Consider the following 27977-nt stretch of genomic DNA (forward strand, 5'->3'; position numbering starts at 1 on the left):
GAAAATCGCTTTTACTTCCCCCTGTAAAACATGTTGATTTAGCACATATCCACTTCATGTTTTCTCATGGTGCAATATCGTTTTGCCAAGTTTGTATTTAAATACAAGGTTTGTAATTGATGAAACCGCAGCATGTAAGGCTGAAGGAATGATCTCCGACTATATTGTGTTTGAGAACATGTGGTCGGAATTAGGGAGAAATGTGTTGGATGTTTTAGGGCTCATGTTGTTACATTATTTACAAGCTGCCAGTTTCAGCAATTACTGACTTTAAAGCATTAAACCAAAGAGATCGTGGCACTCCGGTCTGCTATTAGACCTGGTCAGGAGGAGAGATTATTCATTCATTAGCATCATTTTAAGATGCAGAGACTTGCCTCTCTAACGTCTTTGGTTTGGTTTCATGTTTCTACCTCATAATCAAATTTCCATTCATAGTGTTTGTATAACCAAACCAGCTCTGGATTTCTTTTTAATGTGCGGTAAAGACAGACTAAATGACTTTCGTGTCATTGCAAAAGATGCTAAAACCAGATTTCCATTTGTTTTTATGAATGTCAAAACTTGCCAATTGCTTTGGTCATCTGATACATGGCCTATGTTGAAGTAGGCTGTTCACTACCAGACTTAATCAGTGAAAGACCTTATAAAAAGTCTCCCCAACTCCGATGCAAACCATTAAAGAAAGTGTCACACTGGAATAGAGTTCTCTCTGAACTGTATTAAAGAAAATCAATCATACAATCTGAATATTGTCCTTCTGCAAATCTGAAAATAGCAAGTCATTAGCATCTGTTATAGATGACCAATCCAGAAAAATGACTTTGCCCAAAATGCTCTTTCCTCTGGTCTTTTAAATTTTCACTTCAAATGTTCAAATGTAAATTATATAAGGATTGATGTAGAAATCCCATGTATAAGTGTACCAGCTAAAGGGCAAAGTCAATGATCATTACCCCAGTGAAGCTGTTTGAATGAACACATTGTAATTATGGACTTATCTACCACTGCCCTTAAAGAGCCAGTGTACATACGAGTGTATGGTTCTTTTTATATTGCATAAAGCTTAATAAAGTTATCAAGCGCACTGACCAGGAGAAGAAAAGGCTTGTTCTTCACATGTTCATAAACACACATGTGGGTTTGCATAAAATTTGCAGGGCTCAAGTGTCTTTAATAATGAACGGTCATCACTAACTTACCTTTAGTTAACACAACATAAAACACACAAAGCTCTGTAACAAAACTTCACCGTCTTTCTTGCTTATAAAATAGGTTTTGCTCAAGAGGGGACAGTCTCTCTAATATGCAGTCTAAATCTTAAAACCCCCTGTCACCCTTCAATCTGTTAGTAACAGTCAAGTCAAAAGGAAAAAGTAACAGTATTGGGGTATTTTCACTTTTACACAAACTAGACCTTTTATAGAAAAAGAAACAAATCATTTATTTCAAACAACACTCCTCAGTTTTATATTCTATGATACAAAAAAAGAGAAGGGTGACATCCAAACACTACTTATATACCCCACTAGTAATATAATCCTGTAAATTACACAATTTTACAAAACCAAATTTGTAAGTAAAACGGTCATAAAATAGATGCGTTTGATTTGATTCTACTGATTGTTGTCCTTTAGCCTGAGGCTTACACAGCTGATAGATGGGAGGGGGGAGAGAGAGAGAGAGAGAGAGAGAGAGAGAGAGAGGAATGTGCTGGAGGGAAACATCAGAGGAATGGGAAAACTACAGGGAACCACATGCTAAACAGTGACATTTTATTCTTCCCTCTCCCTCACAAATGAAAGAGTCATGTAAGGTGTCAAATACTCAGATGTTACTCTGTCACAGTCTTCTAAAGCTATATGTTTGTGGCTGTGGAGCAAGTCCCGCTCAAGCTGAAGAGCACTGAGTAGAGATATAAAAGGCCGTGTTTGGATGACGGATGATCACGTGATGTTTACTGTTCATCTCTTGCTCCCTTTAGTTCCCTTTCCCCTTGTTTTTCTTTCCTGTGGAAAGATTGACACAAAATCTCATTATTCAGATCCAGCAGAAAACCTTTGACGACGCCTCCCTCATGCTGGTTAGGAAATGCATATGCTCTTATAAAAATAATGCTACAGTATTATTGCTTGCATCCACATTCAGATAAGCACATTAACCACAAACGCATGCTTTAAAAGGACTGACTTAGACATCTGCCTCTTATGTATGAGCAGAGGTTCATTATTGATTTCAGAATCCCACTCAGACACCCACCACAGCCAACAGGCCAAGATTATACAACCAGAGCAGATTACATGCCTTACTGACTCCATTCAGCCAAACCAAACCAAACCAAAACCAAACTACTGGTTGCAATATAACACCTGTTGAGTCACTAACATTTGATTTTAACAGAAAACATTCATCCTTGAATGCAGAACCTGATTTCACCAAGTGCAACATGTTCCTGGATCAACATTCAAAAGTTTACAGTTTATGTCAAGTTCAGGCTACCAACAATGGTAGGGTTAGGTGTTATTCACGTATTATTTCCCTCTGATTTAGGAATAATTTATGGGTGGGTTAGGTTTAGGGGGATGGCTAGGATTCAAATTACAGACAAGAATGTTGCTCCAGGATCAACAAAATATGTTGACCCAGGAATGCGTCTAACTGGGCAAAATCAGGAACATGCTCATTGGCTGTCAGTTTTGGGTTTGGGGTTGAGGATGTACCTTTGAGTTTGTTTTTGACCTTGGTGGCGCAGGGTTTGGACACAGAGATGGTTTGCTGACAGTCGACATTGAAGAGAGCTTTTTGTAGAGTGCCGGTGCGGCTCTTTAAGCTCGTGGCAGAGTCACACTCGCCCCAGTTACCAAACTTATACTTGCAGTCAGCTGCATGAAATTAGAACCAATAAAGTAAGATCATATGAAATGCACAGATGCACAGCAGCATGAAAAACACTAAGTGAAGGCTAAACATGAAGGTAGGCTAATTTCAGCTGATTTAGCACAGTTTCACTGACCTCCAAAGTCTTTCTTCCAGTTGCAGGGAACTCTGCATTTGACTTTTTTGGTCTGCTCGTTACAGGTGCCTTCTCTCACTCCTGGTCCACAGTCCCCGTTATTGGCCACGCAGGTGCCATAGCGCCACTCCGCACAGTCCGCCGCACCCTTACCTCCCTTATTCTTCTCTATCACATGACACATAGGACACCACAGTTACTTCATGTGATTACCTTCACCTTCCGTTCAGGTGAGTATCACACAAACTATTGTCTAAGGTTCAAAGTGACAGATCACAGGGTGAAATTATGTATGAGACCTGAATTAATGGAAGAAAGGAGAAAGATGGTCTCGTCAGTGTTTGATACCTTTCTTGTTTTTCCCAGCCTCTGTAGTCACGATCATTAAGGCCACCAGCACCACGATGAGGGTGGAAAACAGGCCACGCATTCTGCAAAACAGATTAATCAGCTGCTGCAGAGCAAAATTACAGTTTTCAGGAAATGAACAATTTCTGTCATAATCAAAGGGCAGGACAGTAATCGAGCCATCTATGCTGAGACGTTACTTTGCCCTTTTAATGTTTCAAATTCCCAATTAGAGATGAATGGATGAAGCTGATAAGGATGATCATTCAGAATGATTAATTAGAGCTTCACTGACTGAATTCAACAGACTGGTATTAAAATGTCACTGCTGAAGGACTATGATTCTCGGCTATCACTGCCACCAGATTATATAATGAAACAACAGCGCTTACATTTCTCCAGACACCCACAAACACATCACACAGGAGTATGATGTAAGAGCTAGTGAAAGGGGAGAATACAGAATCATTTTTTTTTTTTTTGGGAATTATGATAAAGACGTTCTTGCCACCGAAGGCACCACACCACTGTACTAGCTTGTTGCTGTGTGAATCATCATAAACATAAACATCCAGCCCTGACTAACATCCATTCAGACTCGAGAGGAAGAGAGTGTTTGAACATGTCCTTTTCTGCTGGTTTCTAGATCCAGAAACTCACAGTCCACACATCTGTGTCTGTTTGTATAAAAAAATGCATTCTTCTGCTTCTCAACATGTCAGCTTTGAGACTAGAAAACTGTAAAAACATGGACCCCACAGCACTCACAGTGTTTATTTGCGCAATCACTGCAAATGGCAGGTAAATAGTTTTGATTTTTTTTTCAATCAGGCGTTTATTTGTGTGGATCATCTCAAAAGAGGTTTGCTCCATGTTCACAGATCTGCTTATATGGGTTTTGAGTTTGTGACTCTGGCTGTGTGAGTGCGCTCTTTAGCCTCTGCTTGTGATCTCCATGGCAATGATTCGACCGGGTGCTGTGAGATAGTAGGAGCGTATTGTCTGAAGAGAATGGGATCATCGCCGCGGGACGCCATTCTTCCGGAACGCTCTGTGGATGTGAAGGCAAGAGGAGCTCACGCAGAGACGTACACTCATATGGACCCACACAGATTATAGAACTCACATTCACACATCGGCCAGCTTCCCACAGACACATTTACTAACAACTCGGCACCATTGTCAGTGTGGGAGTGACTTTTTTGTCAATAAGACGACATCCCTGGTTCAGAGTTCTGTTAGCAGGAAAAGCAATTAACGGTAACAAAAGCTGATCTCCTGTTGAAAGAGAGGATGGTCTCTGTAAGACGCAATAACAGACTCCTCAAAGCAGCCAGAAGGAGCTAGACTGATGAAAAGCAGAATTGTACCGTCTTTGAGGATAATTAAGCATCTATTAGGTCCAAACAAGTCTCTCGTTCTATTCACTGTAGTCGATGCGTCTCTTGGTCTGTCCGCTCGCGCACGTTGGCCATTTCACTCTGGATGGCCCATCAGGTCACATGTTTCCCAGCTACTCTTGTTCCCATTGTGTTTGAATTTAATATTCTGGACTCTCACTATCTCTGGGCCATAACTTCCCACTCCAACTCCCATCCCAGAACAAACGCTGGCCCGCATCACTCAGGCGCCAGGCCGTTATAGGTCACCATAAGCAGAGGCAGTAAAAAATCCTCTACCTGTTTTTTCCCCCTCCATCTCTCACTCTCAGGCATATTTTATAAACGGCTTTAGAGAAGCATTCTCTAAAGCCGTTTATAAAATATTCTGTTGACCCAGTAAATCCTGCAACTCCCTCCAAACAGTAATTAAGTGTCAGCCGCTCAGCGGAGCGTGACTAACCTCTCTCAGAAAAACACAAATCTCGAGCACCCCAACCCCCATTTTCCTGGCCCAAAAATGTCTTCACCCCCTCTCCCTGTCCAAAATTTCCCCCTCTTTACCTTTTTTTTCTCTGACCTTTCTTCAAAACCTCTCATCAGGCAGTCTTCTTTGTGTGATCCGTGTGTGTGTGTGTGTGTGATGGGGGGACAGACTGCCTAACGATGCTGTTCTGACCCGCTGGGTCCACACACACACACACACACACACACACACACACACATCTCATACACTCTGAGGGAAGAAAACCCCTTAAAAGCCCCATTCCTCTTACAGAAACATACTCTTTGAGGGCCTTTCTCACTCATCATACGCCATGGGGCTTCCATTATCACAAGCGCAGAGGAATGCGGGACCGCTGGACACACACGCGGTTTCTCTTCTCTCTCCACCTCTGGTCCTCTCTCCTCCCTTCACATCTTTTCAGCACGTCCCTGCAGCCAGCGTTCAAGTGTGTGAGTCCCTTGCAGCACAACCAGCTGGACTTCAAACTCATTTCCATAGCAGAGAAAACAACACAAAGCTCTGACCCACTTCACTCATAGTTAGACACATGGCACAGTTTCACGCTTATCAGCGCTGCTTTTCAATTACAGATTTCCATTTGGAGTCTCTCCTTTCAGCAACTCTTAAATTCTATTACAAGCTCTGCACATTTTTGTAAAGACTCTATTTAGTGGAGGTGCTTTCATTAAGTCTGAAGCAAAGCAGGCCCTTAAGGCTAAGCTGGTGTTGAGCGTTAGTCATCAGACACAGTGCAGAGGGAGTTCAAGTCAGCATTGGCTTATCAGTCATCTAAACCACAGAGAGACAGACACAGGGGAGGAGAGACACGACTGGAGACAGTGTTCAAACCAAAAACAGCTGTTTAAGTTCACCTCAGCACAAGATTTACTCAAACACAGGTCTGAGGCTGGGAGTCATAAATCACTCTGAGTCTCCCATTATTCTTTCTGATGGGTGTCCACACACACACACACACACACAAACACACTCTTTAAAGAGCTGGTCTGGTTTGTGTAAGTGTTACACCAAATGCATTCTGACAGAAACTGTGACCAGCATAGCGCTAGAGGGCTGTGAATCTGAGAGCTCAGAGTTAAAAAAACAAAAACAAAACATGTAATTACATCCCTGCTCCTTAAAGAGAATTCAGTGACTGAGACACTGCTCCAGCCGTTATACACACACACACACCCTGAGGATATAAACTCATATATCCAGAGCTTGAGACTGAGACATTAGGCTTAAAAGCATGTCACTATGTGGAGGGCAAGAGGTCTTTGTAATATCGCTCTGAAACATACTCCATTTCTCCTCTATTGTAATGTAAATATACCAAGTATATTGTAATATACTCTTGTGCTTATCAAATTTCTCTCACTTTATATTTCTAATTTGATTTGACCTGATAACAGTGTTTTGACCCAAATAGTCTCTCTCTGTCAGTCATAAACTCACATCAAATCAAGGCAGAGACCAAAAGGTTCAATGTTTTTCAACTTTGCTGAAGTGCTGTGAAGTATACCTCTAAATGTGTAATCCCTTCAATAAAAGTGCCTTTTTATTTTGCACTTTCTAAATCCCACTCTAGGACGAAAAGGCCCTGAAAAATGTCTAAAGAGATAAATGAAAAGGGGGCAGGTCAGAATGCAGGTCAGGTAAAAGGTTCCTTGAAAGAGCGAGAGAAGAAAAGATGGAGCGCGGTCCTCTTCCTTTCTCCTCTGCACCCTTTGACCACGCTCACTTTAATCACTTCATTCAAGAGGAGAGAGGGAGTGAATGAAACTAAGAGCATTAAATGCACAATGATCCCTAACACACACACACATCTGAAACACTTTGGGTTAGCAGACTATAACATGCTTTATGTAAATACTTTTTTTGCCCCAATAAACTGCCAATCCACACAGAAACTGGCTAAGGTGGCTAATTATGCCCCAAAATGCAGTTTTATACCATAGATATTGCAAATATTTTGTACATTAATTTACTATGGTTATCAAATACAAATTATTAATAATATTTTTAAAATACAATAAGTGTGTCAAATTAAAGTAGAATCCCTGCTGCACCATACCAGTCATTCAAACATGATCGCAAAAAAGTTATAGCCAAAACAAAACGTAAAATGATACCTTAGAAGCTCAAAATTGTTTTTTTTTTCCGTAAAGCCCTTATATTTTCACGCAGACACGAACAACACTTTCGCACGGAGGAGGCTGGTCTAGGTGGTCATGTAGGAAAGTGATATATCATTTCTACTTGGTTAAACTGATGTTCTCCTACTCATTTGCAATCCTCCCTACAAGAAATGAATGCAACAGCGCCCGACACAGACCGAGCCTAACTGTTTGCGCACTTCAGAACGGCTGCTATTTTAGTTTATTGATGGGAAACAACAACTCTTAATACCAAATGAACAACAGTATCAAATAATTTCATTCATTTCATACTGGGTATTTACCTATCTAAACGTTCTTCTCTAAACGTTTAATAGCCACCAAACATTTACAAAAGAATCCTCAAAAAACACGTTGTTCGTTTTAAAATATGTTATCATTGTAGATAGCGTGAGAGAAAAATCCATCTAAGCAATTTCTTTCATTTTATAACTTTTCAAGAAGTTTAGCGGAATACAATAGAAAGTCTACTTACTGGTCACATAACAACTGTTGCTGTGAAAAGAGCAGATTTAACTCACTTGTTTTCTGTGTTGAAAGTTTCCACACTGAACGGTCTTGCTAAAGTTTCGTGTGTGAACTCTTCTCCAGCATCCGCCTTTATATGTGTCTCTCTTTCTCTTTGTTTGCCCCCCAGACTAATTTAATCGGGTTCTTTCTCCCGAACCCTATTTAAATTAACCCCACCGTGTCGTCACAGCCCACGTCAGCATCAGCCAATAGACCTCATGGCACAGCCACGAGACCTGTAAGTCAACCTAGAAAATGTTTATAATAAATAATAATTTAATCTACATGTGCATAATAATTATAAGAAGAATAATAAAAGATATCAAGCAAAAGTGAAAACAAGACCCTCCACAATAACAGAGATGGCTGTTCACACACTATTAGAAAAAAAGGGTTCATTGGGGTTCTTTACTCAAAAGGTTCTATAATGACAAGAAAGAACCCTTTTGACACAAAGGTTGTTATTAATTCATATATTACATTATTCTGCAACATTTTGTAGTTGTAATTAAATTATTGTTTATTAAACTGTTGTAGTAACTTAATATCACATTTCTGAAATGGCACTCGTCATGTGATATTGATTAACTACATAAAATTATATAAATATAAATTTTATAACCCCCATATCTTGAACTTTGTGATCATACACATGCATTCATAAATAGATTTTAGGGCCTTGATGTTTGTCAATAATATGAAATATTTAATCCGGAAAGGACAAAACAAATGATAATGAATGAACCCAAAAGGTTCCATAGAACCTTTTTCCTGGTTACAAAGAACCCTAAAGGGATCTTATTGAACCCTTAAAAAGAGATCTGAACCTTTTAGGGGTTCCAAATATGCAGCGCTGATAGAACCTTTTCTTCTAAGAGTGAAAAGACTGAAAAGTTAACTCCAACACATTAAATAAGACTAAATCAAATGATCACAGTCTTCTTTGTGGCAAACACACAAACACACACAAAATTCTGCAGAAAACAGAAAAAGCAAATATGAATGCATTGTTCCCCTTAACAGAAAAATTTAAAATGAAAGAATATCATGATCATGATCAATGCTGAACTGACCAGTTCTGACTTATAAGTTATATCAAGCTAACATGTCTAAGTGCATAGACCTGGCTATAAGAACAGCACCTGTGCTGTGTAAATCTAACTATATACAGTTTACAAACAAATACCATCTGAATTTTGCAAACCAGCTGTAATGTAAAATTGAATGCATCAAAAAACTCTGCCAGGAAGTCCAAACTTAGCTGGAATTTTTTCAGAGTCTTACTATTTACTTACTCTGATTAAACAGGACAATGTTTAAATCTGTGAAATACTTGCGTATTATGAACATATACCATCCTGATTTCCAAATAACAGCTAGCTTCAACAAAATATCTAGTTGAATCAGGCCTATCTGTTATTTATTTGCATTTACAGCAAGCAACATAACTGTTTAACTGCAAATGATTAAAATGTTTTAAGAGGTTATATTCTCTCTTCTTTTTTTGCTTGCTATGTGATTTTATGTGGGTGTGTTAGTCTGTGAATGTGTGTCTGTAGACGCCCGAGGACAGGAAACAGCAGCTCAATAGGACAAATGGTGCAGTCAGATAAACAATCTCTCTGCAGGCTGAGACAGGCAAGAACAGAACACATACAATGACCTGAGCCAACCATTCTCATAGATCGCGTTCACATAAAACCCACTCTCAATAAACAAACACACACTTGTCGCACAATCAAGCATCTTTACAGCAGCAGCACACACACGGCATCTATAATAACGACTGAAAAAGTGTCCGCAGAGCATCAGATACGACTTTTGTTGAAGACAGAATGAAAGGGAGAAGTTATTTTATTTTTTCTGTAGCTTTATTTCAGTAAGAGAACAACATCTTCTGAATGCCATGCCTTAAAAAAGACTGTAGACATCGTGCATTACATGTAAATAAGATTGCACTGATTTGATCACAAATATTTGGAAAAGTAATGTAAGCATTTAAATGCTTACCTAATAAGAATATATGTATATGTAGGATATACAGTATATATATACAGTATATATATATATATATATATATTTTTTTTTTTTTTTCCAAAACCAGGAATCAGTTAGTAGCTGATTTGAACAAATCTAAAAAATGCTGGGTTATTTAATCAACCCAATCCCTGGGTTATGAAATGTTTGACCCATTATGGGTTATTTATATGGATTTTGACTCAACACATGAGTTGGAAAAAATAACCCATCTACCCAACATACACCGTTGACCCAGCACGTGGGTTGTTTGTGCTTCTAACGTCATCACATCATAACAAGAAGAGTCCATACCGGATCCACCACACACCGAGCGATCTTCAAAGAGAACTTCACTTTTCATCGAGCGAGGGAAATAAACTAAGGTAGAGTACTCTACATGTCATTTCTAATATATAAGACATATATTTTAACAACTAAGTTATAAGCTGGGTTGGTCGGAAGAGGGTGAGGCAAAGATGACACGTATTGATGCAATGGCCGTGAAGTGTTTATTTATAGAAATTGCGGTAAACGTTCTAACGTTAACTTAGTGTCCGGAATACAGTGAGTCTACTTTAACGTTACCTTTCTAAAGTAATATCTTTATATTGTCGAGGCTAGTTGGTTGGTTTGTCTGGCTTGTTTGGCTAGCGTTAGCCATTATCATTGAAGCACTGGCTATTTTGAGCGCGCAAATTTTTCCCTGGAGCATTTAATGTGAACACAGTGTTAGACTGATTAAAGTATGTATAAACAGTGAGATAACCTGATATGCCAGACTAAATGCATGTATGTGCATTTATTTAAGTAATATGGTAACCCGCGATAGATAAGAAAACATTTCTTATATAAAATGGCGGCCTGGCTAGCAGGCTAACTTACATTATTTTAAGTTAGCACTAACTGGATATAAATGAGCGCGCTTTTTGCCCTCAAATCTTTTAATGTGAAATGCGAAAGTATAACACAGTGTAAGACTTATTAAAGTATGTAAAAACAGTGAGATAACCTGATATGCCAGACTAAATGCATGCATGTGCATTTATTTAAGTAATATGGTGACCCGCGATAGATAACACAGTGTTAGACTTATTAAAGTATGTAAAAACATTGAAGTAACATAAAATGTCTGAATGTAAAATACATGTAATTTGAATTGTATAGGGAGAGAGGGTCTCTCTATTTTGGCTGTTATCTTCACATTGGATTACATTCTGCTGCTAGTCTGCATTGCATTTGCATGGTGACATCTGAATAGTTAATACAATAGTAATTGTATATTTCCTTAACCTCATTTTGTGTTTGTTTCAGATCAATGGTCAGCTTTGTCATTGACACAACAGAGTGGCAGCTGACAGACCTTGTTGAAAGATTTCAAGGTAAGAAATATTTGTTTTCACATCCACAGCATATCAAGTCTGCATTGCTACTCAAGCCCTTTTCAGACATTAATTCTTATGAAATATAATTTTCTCTTTTTTTTTCAATAGCTTCCATGTAATGTGTCAAAGTGACTCCAATAGATGAATAGGGCACATGTCTTTTGTAGACTTTCAGTGATTTATTCTATTTTGTAATAACAAATGATGGAATATGCATGTTTATCTTCCATTTAATTACCTATATATTTTAGTTTTGTACTCCTCAGTTGTAAAAACAGAGTTCTTTGTGTTTTGTATTTTTTTGTCTTTTAGAGGAGGGGACTGATGAGGAGAGTTTTCTTCTTTTAGAAGAGGCTACCATCAACAGTTGATCCCAAGAGCTGGCCCTGGGCTGAAGTTCTTCAAAAAATTAGAGGACTTGTAAGATCAACATTAGAGGCACACACAGTTATTATTTCTAAATATTAAAAGGAATAGTTTACTTTGAAATTAATTTTCGATATGTTTTAGCTTACCTCAAGGGCATCCAAGATGTAGGTGTCTTTGTTTCCACAGTATTTTCAATTTTGTTTTGTTTTTTCGGTTAAACCGTTGTTGTCTATCAGTCATACACTGGAGGTTTAGGGGGTCCTCCCTCGGTTCACCTCAAAGAGCATGCACAGGGAAGTCAAAATTAAACATGATTTAATGACTCGTAAATGTAAGTACACATCGATGGCCTAAGACAATAAACGAGCGGTTTGTGTGAAAAAACGAACAGTATTTATATAGTTTTTTACCTCGTGTAACTCAGCCATTGGCAACTGATCTGACAGCAGAGGCGTTTCAGTCTGTGTATGCGCCGGAAGTGATCACTTGCGTCTGTACGTCACTCATTGTTTACACAGAGTTTTGGAAGTTTTACCTTTCAATGTGAAGATCTAAACATATTTATATATACAGGAAATCGCAATGGAAGAAGATTTCGATATATCTAAATGTTTAGTGAAAGGTTAAACTCCTGAAATCTCTCTGTAAACAATGAGTGATGTATACGCGCAAGCGATCACTTCTGGCGCATGCACAGACTGAAGCGCCCCTGCCGTCAGATCAGTTGCCAATGGCTGAGTTACACGAGGTAAAAACGATATAAATACTGTTCGTTTTCTCACACAAACCGCTCGTTTCGTGCCTTAGGCCTTCACTGTGTACTTACATTTACGAGTCATTCAATCATGTTTAATTTGGACTTCTCTGTGCATGCTCTTTGACATGAACCGGGGGAGGACCCCCTAAACCTCCATTATATGACTGATTGACAACAATGGTTTGACCGAAAGATATCAAAATTGAAAATACTGTGGAAACAAAGACACCTACATCTTGGATGCCCTTGAGGTAAAATAAAACATCAAAAATTAAATTCAAAGTGAACTATCCCTTTAATAGTTTCTTTGGGAAGATACCAGAATACTTGCTTGCAAGTAGAGCTAATGGCTCCCGTTGACTGTTGGCCTGTTAAATGTTCAGCCAGTTCATTCATAATTGAATGTTTTCCTACTTCAGTGATATTAACTGCAGTTCCACTAATATTGTTGATATTAAAGTAATAAAATAATTTTTCAAAGATTCCATTGTTTTGTTTTTGTATTGTTTAAGTGTTTATTGCATAATCTATGCATACATCTAGCATGTATTCTGTTCTAGGTTTGTAGTGTAACAGTTTTATAGCTATGAGTAGTCTATTGCCTTTTTTTTCTTTAATTGTACTGTAATGTGCTAGAATTAGTCTGGCATATGGGTTAATTTGACCCAGCATTTGGGTACACTATATAACAAATATGTAGTTGAATCAACCCAGAATTGTAATTAATTTGACCCAGCATTTGGGTACGCTATATAACAAATTTGTAGTTAAATCAACCCAGAATTTTATTTCATTTGACCCAGCATTTGAGTAGAAATGAACAACTCATCTGTTGGGTTAAAAATGACTGACCCATCTTGCTGGGTCAAATTAACTACTGCTGGGCTGGTGCAATATTGATCCAGCAGTTGGGTTATACAACAAACCAAGTTGGGTTATTTTTAACCCATCATTTTTTAGAGTGAAGCTTTTGAGTGGAAAGTTATGTTTGTTTGACACATTCACTCCAAGATGACTAAGTAGACCACAGGGAAAATGGGGGTGATGGAGGAAATCAAAGTGGGGTGAGGGACAAAGAGAAACAAAGAGTGGGTTGGGAGGTTTATACAGTCTACATATTTTGTAGCAAACTGAAAAGGCAAGACCTCCTCCCTACTCTCCACAGTGAAACCTCTGTCTCCCATCAGAGGACCAGATGGAACAATCACTGTTTGAATAAAAGAGAGTTCACAGCCACCACAATGATCAACAACACTCCCAACACTCCTTCTCTCCCCGCTCTATGTCTCTTTAGATCCACGGGAAGTCATGGGAAAGCTTGCCAAATGGGCAAAGGGTGAAGCATGTGAGAGTTTGTCCATGAAAAGGTTAAAGAGTTGAAGATGAAGTCTGTGCTTTTTAAAACAGAAGTTTATCCAGCATTCACATTATCATTATTCTAAAGACAGAGGTCACTCAGAGCATGACCAGAAGAATGGACTCTACACTTCCTCTCACATACACATCCTGCTACTGTTTTTCTTATTGCAAAAACATAAATATGTAATGAAAGACGGTAACACTTTAAAATAATGGTCCGTAGTTAACAAGTAGCTATGCAGGAAGTAATAGGTAGCACTGCATTAACACCGAAGTTAATACTATATTAAATAATATGGAAGCAATATTAACTAAGCATTAAGTAATAGGTAATTTAGTACAAAGGTAGTTTCTTGGTAGGTATTTGATTATTACTAAAGAAATATATCCTCATTGAGAACTACTTGTGAACTAAGAAATAATAACCAATTAATTACTAATCACAAAAGTGTCATGTCTAAAAAGTGAACAATTGTGGGGGTTTTACTCTTAACATGGTCATAACATTTCAGAAGCATTTGCCTCAAATGGGTTCTTTGTGGAAACCAGTTTATGAAGTTTATATCTCCCAAATACATTAGCTAGATAGCAGACTGACATTGAATCAACGTGGAAATATGACATCGAAACAACGTTGATCTGACATTGTTTTGCTAATCGAATTAACGTTGAACCAACGTCAGACGCGTCATTCTTTCAAAACTAACGGAAAATCAACTTGAAATCAACGCGTTGTTTCAACGTTATGAAAGCAAACCAATTTTCGATTTCATTTAGCTTTGAAGAATGCCGCGTCATGACGTTGGTTCAACGTTAATTCGATGAGCAAATCAACGTTGTTTCAATGTCATGAGAGACGTCGTTTCCACGTTGATTCAATGTCAGTTTGCTATCTAGGTTGAGATTGTGACCACTCTTGCCAGGATGGACGCATGTTCTCTGTTTATTTAAAACTTAAACATAAAATAATACTAATGACAGTTTTTAAAAATAAACCTTAAAAAATTAGGAAGTGATGCTGACACTCTCATGATTGGATTAGTTCACTATTATGAGCTCTATTGAATGTCAGTCACATATCTCAGACTCCAAAGACCTACACTGTTAGCAATTGATGTAATTTTTACAGGAAATTTTACAACAATGTATTGTATTTGCGTTTTACCTGTAAAAGGCAATGCACCATGGGAAATTAATGGACAGTCCTGTATTATTATTGTAATTTCACTGTATTCACGGAGTTTTACAATGGTTTTACAGCCACCTTGTTGCATCATGGGATCTTCGCGGTCTGAATTTTGAATTTTTAGGCGGTTAGTTCTAAACGTACATTCTGGGAGTAAGCCGTCATTCAATAAGACGGAAAAGAAGCAATTCTGGGACGAAGGTAAGTTATCTTCACGTTATGTAATTTACTGTTACCGTTACACATGTATTTTTATAGCGTAAATAAAACGTTATTAGTTCTCGTTATCTGAGTGGATGGTGACGGTTTCGTCTGCTTTGATTAGATAACATTTATTCTTCCATCAGTCCATTGAAATCGGGTACGTAACGTTACTGGTAATTGCTAACATTTGCAACCTTGTTCTTCACAAATTGATGCTATTTTAATCTGCCTGAAGTAACGTTAACGTCAATATGGTTCTTTCACTGTTTGGATGGATTGTCTAGCTAGCTCGAATCTCATTTAGGGCTGTCAAAGAATATTCTAAATTCGAATATATATTCAAAAAGTTTTAAAAACTGAAAATGAATATTCGAATGGGGAAAAACACCCCCGCGGTAGCGCGGCTGTCTGCTTTCCGACTGGGCGCGGCGCGCTGTTGCCATAACCATAGACTGGGTATAACTTAGTTATTGCATGATAGGTTTGATTAAGTTAGTTACAACAGTTTCATGCACTGCAGGCTTCCACTGGTTTGGTTATTTACTGTTTCATGCCAAGAAAAAGTTACAAGCTCGCTCGGAGCGTTCAATATCGTAGGTAGCGACAATAGCGAGGTCTGCTCTGTGGTCTGTTGATTTACTTATTTTTGTGGTAATATGTTGTCAAATAGGTTTGCTTTGAACTTAAATAAACTACCTATACAAGTAGTTATGGCTCTTTGTATGTATTTGTCCTGTTATTGACGTAAAGCGCGTCATGGGCCTGTTCTCGCATTTTGTGAGCTGACCGAATTCCTATCCAGGAGAAGCTGCCAGATGCCGTAGACAACAGGAGTCAGAACATAGTACTTCCAACAGCAGAAGACACCAGGAGTGGGGAAGGTTCTGGATGCTTATGTCTGATGTGAGTACAACTTGCAGTGCATACAAATAAATTAACCATTCCCTCACTCCCATCTCTGTCCTGTTATTTTGTAATTGTTAAAGGGATATTTCACTTTAAAATTAATTTTTGATATGTTTTAGCTTACCTCAAGGGCATCCGAGATGTAGGTGTCTTTGTTTCCACAGTAGTTTAAATTTTAACATTTTTCGGTCAAACCGTTGTTGTCTATCAGTCATATAATACAGCCATGTCCAACTGAACTGAACTGAACCGTGTCCAACGTCCCGCCAGAAGTGATCGTTTGCGTGTGTATGTCACTCATTGTTTACACAGAGATTTCAGGAGTTTTACCTTTCACTAAACATATTTAGATATATCAAAATCGTCTTCCATTGCGATTTTCTGTACATCTAAATATGTTTAGATCTTCACAGTGAAAGGTAAAACTTCCGAAATCTCTGTGTAAACAATGAGTGACATACACACGAAAGCAATCACTTCCGGCGGGACGTTGGACACGGTTCAGTTCGGTTCAGTTGGACATGGCTGTGGCTACACGAGGTAAAAACGATATAAATACTGTTTGTTTTCTCTCACAAACCGCTCATTTCGTGTCTTAGGCCATCAATGTGTACTTACATTTACGAGTCATTAAATCATGTTTAATTTGGACTTCTCTGTGCATGCTCTTTGAGGTGGTGACCATAGACCTCCATTATATGACTGGCAGAATGATGATGGCAAAATGTCAAAATTGAAAATACTGTGGAAACAAAGACACCTACATCTTGGATGCCCTTGAGGTAAGCTAAAACATATCAAAAATTAATTTTAAAGTAAACTATCCCTTTAATTACCAGAAATCAATCACCAGCCCCATCCTTTGCTATGGACACTTTGCACAAGTTATTCTAATTTTCCATTCTCCGAGGCAGTCAACGCACAGGCAGACATTGCTTGAATATTGGACCTTGGCTGATTGGTTTATCACGTTTAGTCCCATCCACCCCCAGAGGATTTTAATTTACTATTTTATTGATCAGGGATGTGATTTTTCCGGATTAATCCGGAATTCCGGATTTTCCGACCTGAAAATGTGACCTACGTGAATCATGCAGATCTGTTAAAAAAAAAAAAAGAAAAAAAAGAAGAGGGGGACTGGTGTCGGCAGCCGGACTGAAAAGGAGAGAATAAGAGCACATAACCCATAACTGGCTGACGTACAGAAAGTTCCTTTCAAAGTATCAACAAGGACGTATATAGACCATTTCACAAGATGTAAACAACACTGGTCCAGAAGCACTCCTGTTTCAGTTTTTTAACACTACATAAAAGCTGGGATAAAATACAACCAGCAGAACATGTAAAACTGAATCAAAAAGTTAAACAAACATTTTTAAGATGTTTTCTTTACATGTGAAATAAAGAAAGCAGTTACAAACTGAAACAGGAAGTGCTTCTGGACCAGTGTTGTTTACATCTTGTGAAATGTCTATAGAGAGAATGTCTAATTGGTTCAGCTTGTTCACCTGCTCAATTTCGTATCAGTCGCTCTCGCGCTGAGTATCGTCGTCAGTTGACAAGAACATCACAGGTCACCAGGGCTGGGCGATATATCGATATAGTTCAAATTTGCGCTATGATTCTTGCTCCAATCAAGCTGCTGACTGCTTTTGTAGAAATATTGTGCATTCTGTCAGTTGCAGTTCTGACACCTCCGTCTCAACAGCACTGCCATTAGTGTAACTTACAACGCGACAAATACTCGCAATATTAACGCAGAGGAACGGCTAACGTTACATCAGTTCAGCGAGTTCACAAAAGTTAATTTGCATGTGCTTAAAGCCTTGCCGGTTAAACATGTTTGCGTTCACTGCTGATGCGCTGTTCTGAGACTGCGGTCAAGTGGGCCGCACGTGGAAAATACACGGTCAAGCCAGCCGCACCCGGTATCACGACAAGACATGAAATAATCACGTTGGTCCACTTTGGAAAACGTGTAGATGTCACGGTTTAACAAAACCATAAATAGGGCTATACTGCCCTCTTGTGTCAAATTATATTTTTATATTTATTTTTCCAACAAATAAAACCAAACCTATAATAAAAACCCATCCAATAAACCCTTGAACTTAACAGACTCAGTGGTTCAGTTGATAAAGCGTTGGGCTTCAATCAAGAAAACCTGAGTTCAAATCCCATTCTTGCTTACATTAAATTGTTGTGATTTTATCTAACAAAGTGGCCAAAACAACATTTCTCAAACCGAGAAAAATGGGATTTTGTTTTATTGACGATCACTGAAAAATGGTCTATTGTTAAAAATGTAAAAAACATTTATTATTTTCAAGGTGAAAAGGATTCATTTGCCTCGATCCACGCCGATACAAAACGTCTAAATGTCACGTTTTTAATGAAGCAGCCTAAATGGTCCACTTTGGAAAACGTGTAGATGTCAAGGTTAAACCCCCTCAAACGTGAAACTTACACGTTTGCGTTAACACGCTCCAGTGGAGAGATACCCGTGTTGACCTATTCTACACGCAATCGCCTCTGCCATAACGACCTATTGGTTTTCATTAAACCGAGAAAAATGGAATTTTGTTTTATGTAGCCTACGATCACTGAGAAATGTTCTATTATTTAAAATGCAAAAAACATTTATTATTTTCAAGGTGAAAAGGATTCATTTGCCTTGATCCGCGCCGAAGAAAACGTCTAAATGTCACGTTTTTAATGAAGCAGCCTAATGAGTAATGTCTATTTTTTCCGCAGAGGCGGACAGAGTACACAGCTTTATTACTTGAGTAAAAGTACAGATACCCCTTGCTAAATTTGATTCAAGTACAAGTAAAAGTACTACAGTCAGATGTCTACTTGAGTAAAAGTACTGAAGTACTTGTTTTTAAAAGTACTAGAGTATCAAGAGTACAAAAGTACATTTTCTAAATATTGCATTACAACTGCCACAGTGCTTACATTTATGGACAGAAACGTCCTACATGGAGTTATGAAAAATGTTAAAGTCAATACCTTGGAGAATGTAAAAGGAATTAAAAAAGTAAAATCAAGTCGTATTCATCTTTTTACCATGTTGCTTTATTTAACATTTAAGAAAATTTCAGAAAATTCAGAAAATTTAAATAGTCTGGCGAGGTGGGGCCACGGGCTGGCACATTCCCGGGATGGACCTGCTGCATCTTCATCCATTGGTTTCGTCCGTCCATGCTTTGGTCTCTTATACAAATCTGACCATGGAGTTGACTTTGCCGGAAAGCTGAAGGTGATTGCTGATAGGTTGTCCCAATCAGTGGATCCTGCACAATCCAATCACGTTTGAGAGGGAAACAACAATTTGAGGGTTTCCGAGATTTTTCTTATTTCCATTTTTTATTTTTTTTTTAGAAGTAGTTACTTTTTACTCATGGTTATGGATAGAAATGTATTGGAGTAAAGAGTACAATATTTCACTCTCAAATATACTTGAGTAAAGTCATGACAAGGCCTTGATGAAAGTATAAATTGAAACGTTGGCTTTGATTCAGCATACATTAATACGTTTTTAAAATCAAAAAGTTAAGACTCAAAATTATAAATAGTTAAGATGCTTCTTTATAATTTAACTTATGACATTTGTGCCATTTTAATGCAATTTACTCTGCCTATTTAAACTTCTAAAAATATATGTGGACTGTGAAGATGAGCTAATTGACACAAACAAAAAGTCCTTTTTAAACTCCCCTTAAACCACAGAGCAAATAAATAAGTCACAGCTTGTTTTTTTTGTGTTTTAACTTAAATCTACTGTCACACTATATTTAACACACTGGTTGGCGAAAAATATAACATTAGCTATAATTGAACACACACATCTGCAAAAACCACCATCTGTCTTCCAGAAAATAGCGTTTTATATTTCATGGCGATGTATGAGTGGAAATAAGGTGTGGCCCCTTTAAGAGCTGCACACGTCCTCTTTACCGTCTGCACTCTCTCAGGATGCTAATCTAGCTAGTACAGTGTAGTTCGACTTTTTCAGTTTTCCTACACATTCACAGGGAACTACAATATAACTAAACATTAAATTACCATACCTCTCAATCTACAGATTCCCGCGTTTTTATCGTTGTATTTGTTGCTGTTGCAAGACTGTCCACCTGTTTCACGGAGCAGCAGCCAGCGCGCGCATCTCATTAGTAACCTGACCTGCATGGCCAAACGTCTGCTGAGCAGAAATCAGCTCTCAGAGCCTCAGTATGACTATTGCTGTGTTATTAAAAAAGGTAAAACTGGACCTAAATCGGTTGATCAGCTGTCACCATTGATTGACAGCATTTCTCTTGTTTCTTGTGTTGACGAACTTGACCAACTACCTATCAGATCTGGGGTGGCCACAGGGGTGGCCAATGAGCTTTCAGGGGTGGCTCTGACCCCCTAGAATCACCAGTGCCTCTATCAGAATCCAGAGTTTTGAGAAGATTGGGGATACTTAATTTTTCGCCCCCCCCCAAAAAAAAACGTAAGGGGTAACACTGTCGTTTTTTTTTTCTGGTCAAAATTTTGAATTTCGATATCTCAGCTCTGGAAGGGTCTAGAGCCTCCATTGTTGCACTCAGGTCTAAGTCTCATGGCCCTCTATCAGAATCCAGAGTTTTGAGAAGATTAAGGATACTTAATTTTTCACCCAAAAAAAAAACGTAAGGGGTAACACTGTCGTTTTTTTTACGGGTCGAAATTTTGATTTTCGATATCTCAGCTCTGGAAGGGTCTAGAGCCTCCATTGTTGCACTCAGGTCTAAGTCTCATGGCCCTCTATCAGAATCCAGATTTTTGAGAAGATTGGGGATACTTTATTTTTCGCCCCCCCAAAAAAAAACGTAAGGGGTAACACTGTCGTTTTTTTTACGGGTCGAAATTTTGATTTTCGATATCTCAGCTCTGGAAGGGTTTAGAGCCTCCATTGTTGCACTCAGGTCTAAGTCTCATGGCCCTCTATCAGAATCCAGAGTTTTGAGAAGATTGGGGATACTGAATTTTTCGCCCAAAAAAAAAAACCGTAAGGGGTAACACTGTCGTTTTTTTTTCGGGTCGAAATTTTGATTTTCGATATCTCAGCTCTGGAAGGGTCTAGAGCCTCCATTGTTGCACTCAGGTCTAAGTCTCGTGGCCCTCTATCAGAATCCAGAGTTTTGAGAAGATTGGGGATACTTAATTTTTTGCCCCCCAAAAAAAACGTAAGGGGTAACACTGTCGTTTTTTTTTTCTCGGGTCGAAATTTTGAGTTTCGACATCTCAGCTCTGGAAGGGTCTAGAGCCTCCATTGTTGCACTCAGGTCTATGTCTCATGGCCCTCTATCAGAATCCAGAGTTTTGAGAAGATTGGGGATACTTAATTTTTCGCCCCCCAAAAAAACGTAAGGGGTAACACTCGTTTTTTTTTCTGGTCGAAATTTTGATTTTCGATATATCTCATCTGGAAGGGTATAGATCCTCCATTTTTGCACTCAGGTTTAAGTCTCATGGCCCTCTATCAGAATGCAGAGTTTTGAGAAGATTGGGGATACTTAATTTTTCGCCCAAAAAAAAATGTAAGGGGTAACACTGTCGTTTTTTTTTCGGGTCGAAATTTTGATTTTCGATATCTCAGCTCTGGAAGGGTCTAGAGCCTCCATTGTTGCACTCAGGTCTAAGTCTCATGGCCCTCTATCAGAATCCAGAGTTTTGAGAAGATTGGGGATACTTAATTTTTCGCCCCCCCAAAAAAAACGTAAGGGGTAACACTGTCGTTTTTTTTTCGGGTCGAACTTTTGACTTTCGATATCTCAGCTCTGGAAGGGTCTAGAGCCTCCATTGTTGCACTCAGGTCTAAGTCTCATGGCCCTCTAACAGAATCCAGAGTTTTGAGAAGATTGGGGATACTTAATTTTTCGCCCAAAAAAAACCGTAAGGGGTAACACTGTCGTTTTTTTTTCGGGTCGAAATTTTGATTTTCGATATCTCAGCTCTGGAAGGGTCTAGAGCCTCCATTGTTGCACTCAGGTCTAAGTCTCATGGCCCTCTATCAGAATCCAGAGTTTTGAGAAGATTAGGGATACTTAATTTTTCGCCCCCCCCAAAAAAAAACGTAAGGGGTAACACTGTCGTTTTTTTTTTCGGGTCGAAATTTTGATTTTCGATATCTCAGCTCTGGAAGGGTCTAGAGCCTCCATTGTTGCACTCAGGTCTAAGTCTCATGGCCCTCTAACAGAATCCAGAGTTTTGAGAAGATTGGGGATACTTAATTTTTCGCCCAAAAAAAAACGTGAGGGGTAACACTGTCGTTTTTTTTTTCGGGTCGAAATTTTGATTTTCGATATCTCAGCTCTGGAAGGGTCTAGAGCCTCCATTGTTGCACTCAGGTCTAAGTATCATGGCCCTCTATCAGAATCCAGAGTTTTGAGAAGATTGGGGATACTTAATTTTTTCGCCCCCAAAAAAAACGTAAGGGGTAACACTGTCGTTTTTTTTCTGATCGAAATTTTGAATTTCGATATCTCAGCTCTGGAAGGGTCTAGAGCCTCCATTGTTGCACTCAGGTCTAAGTCTCGTGGCCCTCTATCAGAATCCAGAGTTTTGAGAAGATTAGGGATACTTAATTTTTCGCCCAAAAAAAAAAAACGTAAGGGGTAACACTGTCGTTTTTTTTACGGGTCGAAATTTTGATTTTCGATATCTTAGCTCTGGAAGGGTCTAGAGCCTCCATTGTTGCACTCAGGTCTAAGTCTCATGGCCCTCTATCAGAATCCAGAGTTTTGAGAAGATTGGGGATACTTAATTTTTCGCCCCAAAAAAAAAACGTAAGGGGTAACACTGTCGTTTTTTTTTTTCTGGTCGAAATTTTTAATTTCGATATCTCAGCTCTGGAAGGGTCTAGAGCCTCCATTTTTGCACTCAGGTCTAAGGCTCATGGCCCTCTATCAGAATCCAGAGCTTTGAGAAGTTTGGGGATACTTAATTTTTCGCCCAAAAAAAAAAAACCGTAAGGGGTAACACTGTCGTTTTTTTTTTTCGGGTCGAAATTTTGATTTTCGATATCTCAGTTCTGGAAGGGTCTAGAGCCTCCATTGTTGCACTCAGGTCTAAGTCTCATGGCCCTCTATCAGAATCCAGAGTTTTGAGAAGATTGGGGATACTTAATTTTTCGCCCAAAAAAAAAAACGTAAGGGGTAACACTGTCATTTTTTTTTTCGGGTTGAAATTTTGAGTTTCGACATCTCAGCTCTGGAAGGGTCTAGAGCCTCCATTGTTGCACTCAGGTCTATGTCTCATGGCCCTCTATCAGAATCCAGAGTTTTGAGAAGATTGGGGATACTTAATTTTTCGCCCAAAAAAAAAAAAACGTAAGGGGTAACACTGTCGTTTTTTTTCTGGTCGAAATTTTGAGTTTCGATATCTCAGCTCTGGAAGGGTCTAGAGCCTCCATTGTTGCACTCAGGTCTAAGTCTCATGGCCCTCTATCAGAATCCAGAGTTTTGAGAAGATTGGGGATACTTAATTTTTCGCCCAAAAAAAACCGTAAGGGGTAACACTGTCGGTTTTTTTTTGGGTCGAAATTTTGAGTTTTGATATCTCAGCACTGGAAGGGTCTAGAGCCTCCATTGTTGCACTCAGGTCTATGTCTCATGGCCCTCTATCAGAATCCAGAGTTTTGAGAAGATTGGGGATACTAAATTTTTCGCCCAAAAAAAAACGTAAGGGGTAACACTGTCGTTTTTTTTTTTTGGTCGAAATTTTGAATTTCGATATCTCAGCTCTGGAAGGGTCTAGAGCCTCCATTGTTGCACTCAGGTCTATGTCTCATGGCCCTCTATCAGAATCCAGAGTTTTGAGAAGATTGGGGATACTTAATTTTTCGACCAAAAAAAACCCGTAAGGGGTAACACTGTTGTTTTTTTTTCTGGTCGAAATGTTGAATTTCGATATCTCAGCTCTGGAAGGGTCTAGAGCCTCCATTGTTGCACTCGGGTCTATGTCTCATGGCCCTCTATCAGAATCCAGAGTTTTGAGTAGATTGGGGATATTTAATTTTTCGCCCAAAAAAAAAAAAACGTAAGGGGTAACACTGTCGTTTTTTTTTTCGGGTCGAAATTTTGATTTTCGATATCTTAGCTCTGGAAGGGTCTAGAGCCTCCATTGTTGCACTCAAGTCTAAGTCTCATGGCCCTCTATCAGAATCCAGAGTTTTGAGAAGATTGGGGATACTTAATTTTTCGCCCCAAAAAAAAAAAACGTAAGGGGTAACACTGTCGTTTTTTTTTCGGGTCGAAATTTTGAGTTTCGACATCTCAGCTCTGGAAGGGTCTAGAGCCTCCATTGTTGCACTCAGGTCTATGTCTCATGGCCCTCTATCAGAATCCAGAGTTTTGAGAAGATTGGGGATACTTAATTTTTCGCCCAAAAAAAAAAAACGTAAGGGGTAACACTGTCGTTTTTTTTCTGGTCGAAATTTTGAGTTTCGATATCTCAGCTCTGGAAGGGTCTAGAGCCTCCATTGTTGCACTCAGGTCTAAGTCTCATGGCCCTCTATCAGAATCCAGAGTTTTGAGAAGATTGGGGATACTTAATTTTTCGCCCAAAAAAAAACCGTAAGGGGTAACACTGTCGTTTTTTTTCGGGTCGAAATTTTGAGTTTTGATATCTCAGCACTGGAAGGGTCTAGAGCCTCCATTGTTGCACTCAGGTCTATGTCTCATGGCCCTCTATCAGAATCCAGAGTTTTGAGAAGATTGGGGATACTAAATTTTTCGCCCAAAAAAAAAACGTAAGGGGTAACACTGTCGTTTTTTTTTTCTGGTCGAAATTTTGAATTTCGATATCTCAGCTCTGGAAGGGTCTAGAGCCTCCATTGTTGCACTCAGGTCTATGTCTCATGGCCCTCTATCAGAATCCAGAGTTTTGAGAAGATTGGGGATACTTAATTTTTCGCCCAAAAAAAAAAACGTAAGGGGTAACACTGTCGTTTTTTTTTTCTGGTCGAAATTTTTAATTTCGATATCTCAGCTCTGGAAGGGTCTGGGGCCTCCATTTTTTCACTCGGGTCTAAGTCTCACGGCCCTCTATCAGAATCCAGAGTTTTGAGAAGATTGGGGATGCTTCATTTTTCGCCCCAAAAAAAAAAACGTAAGGGGTAACACTGTCGTTTTTTTTTCTGGTCGAAATTTTGAATTTCGATATCTCAGCTCTGGAAGGGTCTAGAGCCTCCATTGTTGCACTCAGGTCTAAGTCTCATGGCCCTCTATCAGAATCCAGAGTTTTGAGAAGATTGGGGATACTTAATTTTTCGCCCAAAAAAAAAAAAACGTTAGGGGTAACACTGTCGTTTTTTTTTTTCTGGTCGAAATTTTGAATTTCGATATCTCAGCTCTGGAAGGGTCTAGAGCCTCCATTGTTGCACTCAGGTCTAAGTCTCATGGCCCTCTATCAGTATCCAGAGTTTTGAGAAGATTGGGGATACTTAATTTTTCGCCCCCCAAAAAAAACGTAAGGGGTAACACTGTCGTTTTTTTTTCTGGTCGAAATTTAGATTTTCAATATCTCAGCTCTGGAAGGGTCTAGAGCCTCCATTTTTGCACTCAGGTCTATGTCTCATGGCCCTCTATCAGAATCCAGAGTTTTGAGAAGATTGGGGATACTTAATTTTTCGCCCAAAAAAAAAATTGTAAGGGGTAACACTGTCGTTTTTTTTTTTCTGGTCGAAATTTTTAATTTCGATATCTCAGCTCTGGAAGGGTCTGGAGCCTCCATTTTTTCACTCGGGTCTAAGTCTCACGGCCCTCTATCAGAATCCAGAGTTTTGAGAAGATTGGGGATGCTTCATTTTTCGCCCAAAAAAAAAAAAAACGTAAGGGGTAACGCTGTCGTTTTTTTTTCTGGTCAAAATTTTGAATTTCGATATCTCAGCTCTGGAAGGGTCTAGAGCCTCCATTGTTGCACTCAGGTCTAAGTCTCATGGCCCTCTATCAGAATCCAGAGTTTTGAGAAGATTGGGGATACTTAATTTTTCGCCCAAAAAAAAAAACCGTTAGGGGTAACACTGTCGTTTTTTTTTTCTGGTCGAAATTTTGAATTTCGATATCTCAGCTCTGGAAGGGTCTAGAGCCTCCATTGTTGCACTCAGGTCTATGTCTCATGGCCCTCTATCAGTATCCAGAGTTTTGAGAAGATTGGGGATACTTAATTTTTCGCCCCAAAAAAAAAAACGTAAGGGGTAACACTGTCGTTTTTTTTTCTGGTCGAAATTTTGATTTTCAATATCTCAGCTCTGGAAGGGTCTAGAGCCTCCATTTTTGCACTCAGGTTTAAGTCTCATGGCCCTCTATCAGAATCCAGAGTTTTGAGAAGATTGGAGAAACTTCATTTTTCACCCGAAAAAAAAAAACGTAAGGGGTAACACTGTCGTTTTTTTTTTTTTCGCGTCGAAATTTTTATTTTCGATATCTCAGTTCTGGAAGGGTCTAGAGCCTCCATTGTTGCACTCAGGTCTAAGTCTCATGGCCCTCTATCAGAATCCAGAGTTTTGAGAAGATTGGGGATACTTAATTTTTCGCCCAAAAAAAAAACGTAAGGGGTAACACTGTCGTTTTTTTTTTCGGGTTGAAATTTTGAGTTTCGACATCTCAGCTCTGGAAGGGTCTAGAGCCTCCATTGTTGCACTCAGGTCTATGTCTCATGGCCCTCTATCAGAATCCAGAGTTTTGAGAAGATTGGGGATACTTAATTTTTCGCCCAAAAAAAAAAAAACATAAGGGGTAACACTGTCGTTTTTTTTCTGGTCGAAATTTTGAGTTTCGATATCTCAGCTCTGGAAGGGTCTAGAGCCTCCATTGTTGCACTCAGGTCTAAGTCTCATGGCCCTCTATCAGAATCCAGAGTTTTGAGAAGATTGGGGATACTTAATTTTTCGCCCAAAAAAAAAACGTAAGGGGTAACACTGTCGGGTTTTTTTTGGGTCGAAATTTTGAGTTTTGATATCTCAGCACTGGAAGGGTCTAGAGCCTCCATTGTTGCACTCAGGTCTATGTCTCATGGCCCTCTATCAGAATCCAGAGTTTTGAGAAGATTGGGGATACTAAATTTTTCGCCCAAAAAAAAACGTAAGGGGTAACACTGTCGTTTTTTTTTTTGGTCGAAATTTTGAATTTCGATATCTCAGCTCTGGAAGGGTCTAGAGCCTCCATTGTTGCACTCAGGTCTATGTCTCATGGCCCTCTATCAGAATCCAGAGTTTTGAGAAGATTGGGGATACTTAATTTTTCGACCAATAAAAACCCGTAAGGGGTAACACTGTTGTTTTTTTTTTCTGGTCGAAATGTTGAATTTCGATATCTCAGCTCTGGAAGGGTCTAGAGCCTCCATTGTTGCACTCGGGTCTCTGTCTCATGGCCCTCTATCAGAATCCAGAGTTTTGAGTAGATTGGGGATATTTAATTTTTCGCCCAAAAAAAAAAAACGTAAGGGGTAACACTGTCGTTTTTTTTTTCGGGTCGAAATTTTGATTTTCGATATCTTAGCTCTGGAAGGGTCTAGAGCCTCCATTGTTGCACTCAAGTCTAAGTCTCATGGCCCTCTATCAGAATCCAGAGTTTTGAGAAGATTGGGGATACTTAATTTTTCGCCCAAAAAAAAAAAACGTAAGGGGTAACACTGTCGTTTTTTTTTTCGGGTCGAAATTTTGAGTTTCGACATCTCAGCTCTGGAAGGGTCTAGAGCCTCCATTGTTGCACTCAGGTCTATGTCTCATGGCCCTCTATCAGAATCCAGAGTTTTGAGAAGATTGGGGATACTTAATTTTTCGCCCAAAAAAAAAAAAACGTAAGGGGTAACACTGTCGTTTTTTTCTGGT

The 27977-nt window shown here is 39.0% G+C and overlaps 1 protein-coding gene and 2 long non-coding RNA genes across 3 annotated transcripts in view; 2 read left to right on the top strand and 1 right to left on the bottom strand.

Moving 5' to 3' along the window:
* Positions 1-1153: 1153 nt before the first annotated feature.
* Positions 1154-8051, bottom strand: mdka (midkine a). Its single transcript, XM_039692223.2, has 5 exons — positions 7947-8051; positions 3362-3444; positions 3014-3181; positions 2721-2882; positions 1154-2009 (listed from the first exon to the last, which is right to left on the bottom strand). Exons 2-5 carry the CDS (start codon positions 3441-3443, stop codon positions 1981-1983), a joined length of 441 nt encoding a protein of 146 aa, XP_039548157.2. The 5' UTR covers position 3444; positions 7947-8051; the 3' UTR covers positions 1154-1980.
* A 2207-nt stretch (positions 8052-10258) lies between these two features.
* LOC120478217 (uncharacterized) lies at positions 10259-11856 on the top strand. Its single transcript, XR_016158568.1, has 3 exons — positions 10259-10337; positions 11266-11333; positions 11649-11856. It is a non-coding gene; the product is annotated as an uncharacterized LOC120478217 (long non-coding RNA).
* Positions 11857-15993: 4137 nt separating this feature from the next.
* The window catches only part of LOC148998447 (uncharacterized), a 63193-nt gene continuing 51209 nt past the window's right edge, over positions 15994-27977 (top strand). Inside the window, exon 1 of the long non-coding RNA XR_016158748.1 lies at positions 15994-16114. This is a non-coding gene — a long non-coding RNA (uncharacterized LOC148998447). The remainder of the gene's footprint in view (positions 16115-27977) is intronic.

This window comes from Pimephales promelas, chromosome 1, assembly GCF_988280905.1.
Source record: "Pimephales promelas chromosome 1, fPimPro1.hap1.1, whole genome shotgun sequence".
Lineage (NCBI taxonomy): Eukaryota > Metazoa > Chordata > Actinopteri > Cypriniformes > Leuciscidae > Pimephales > Pimephales promelas.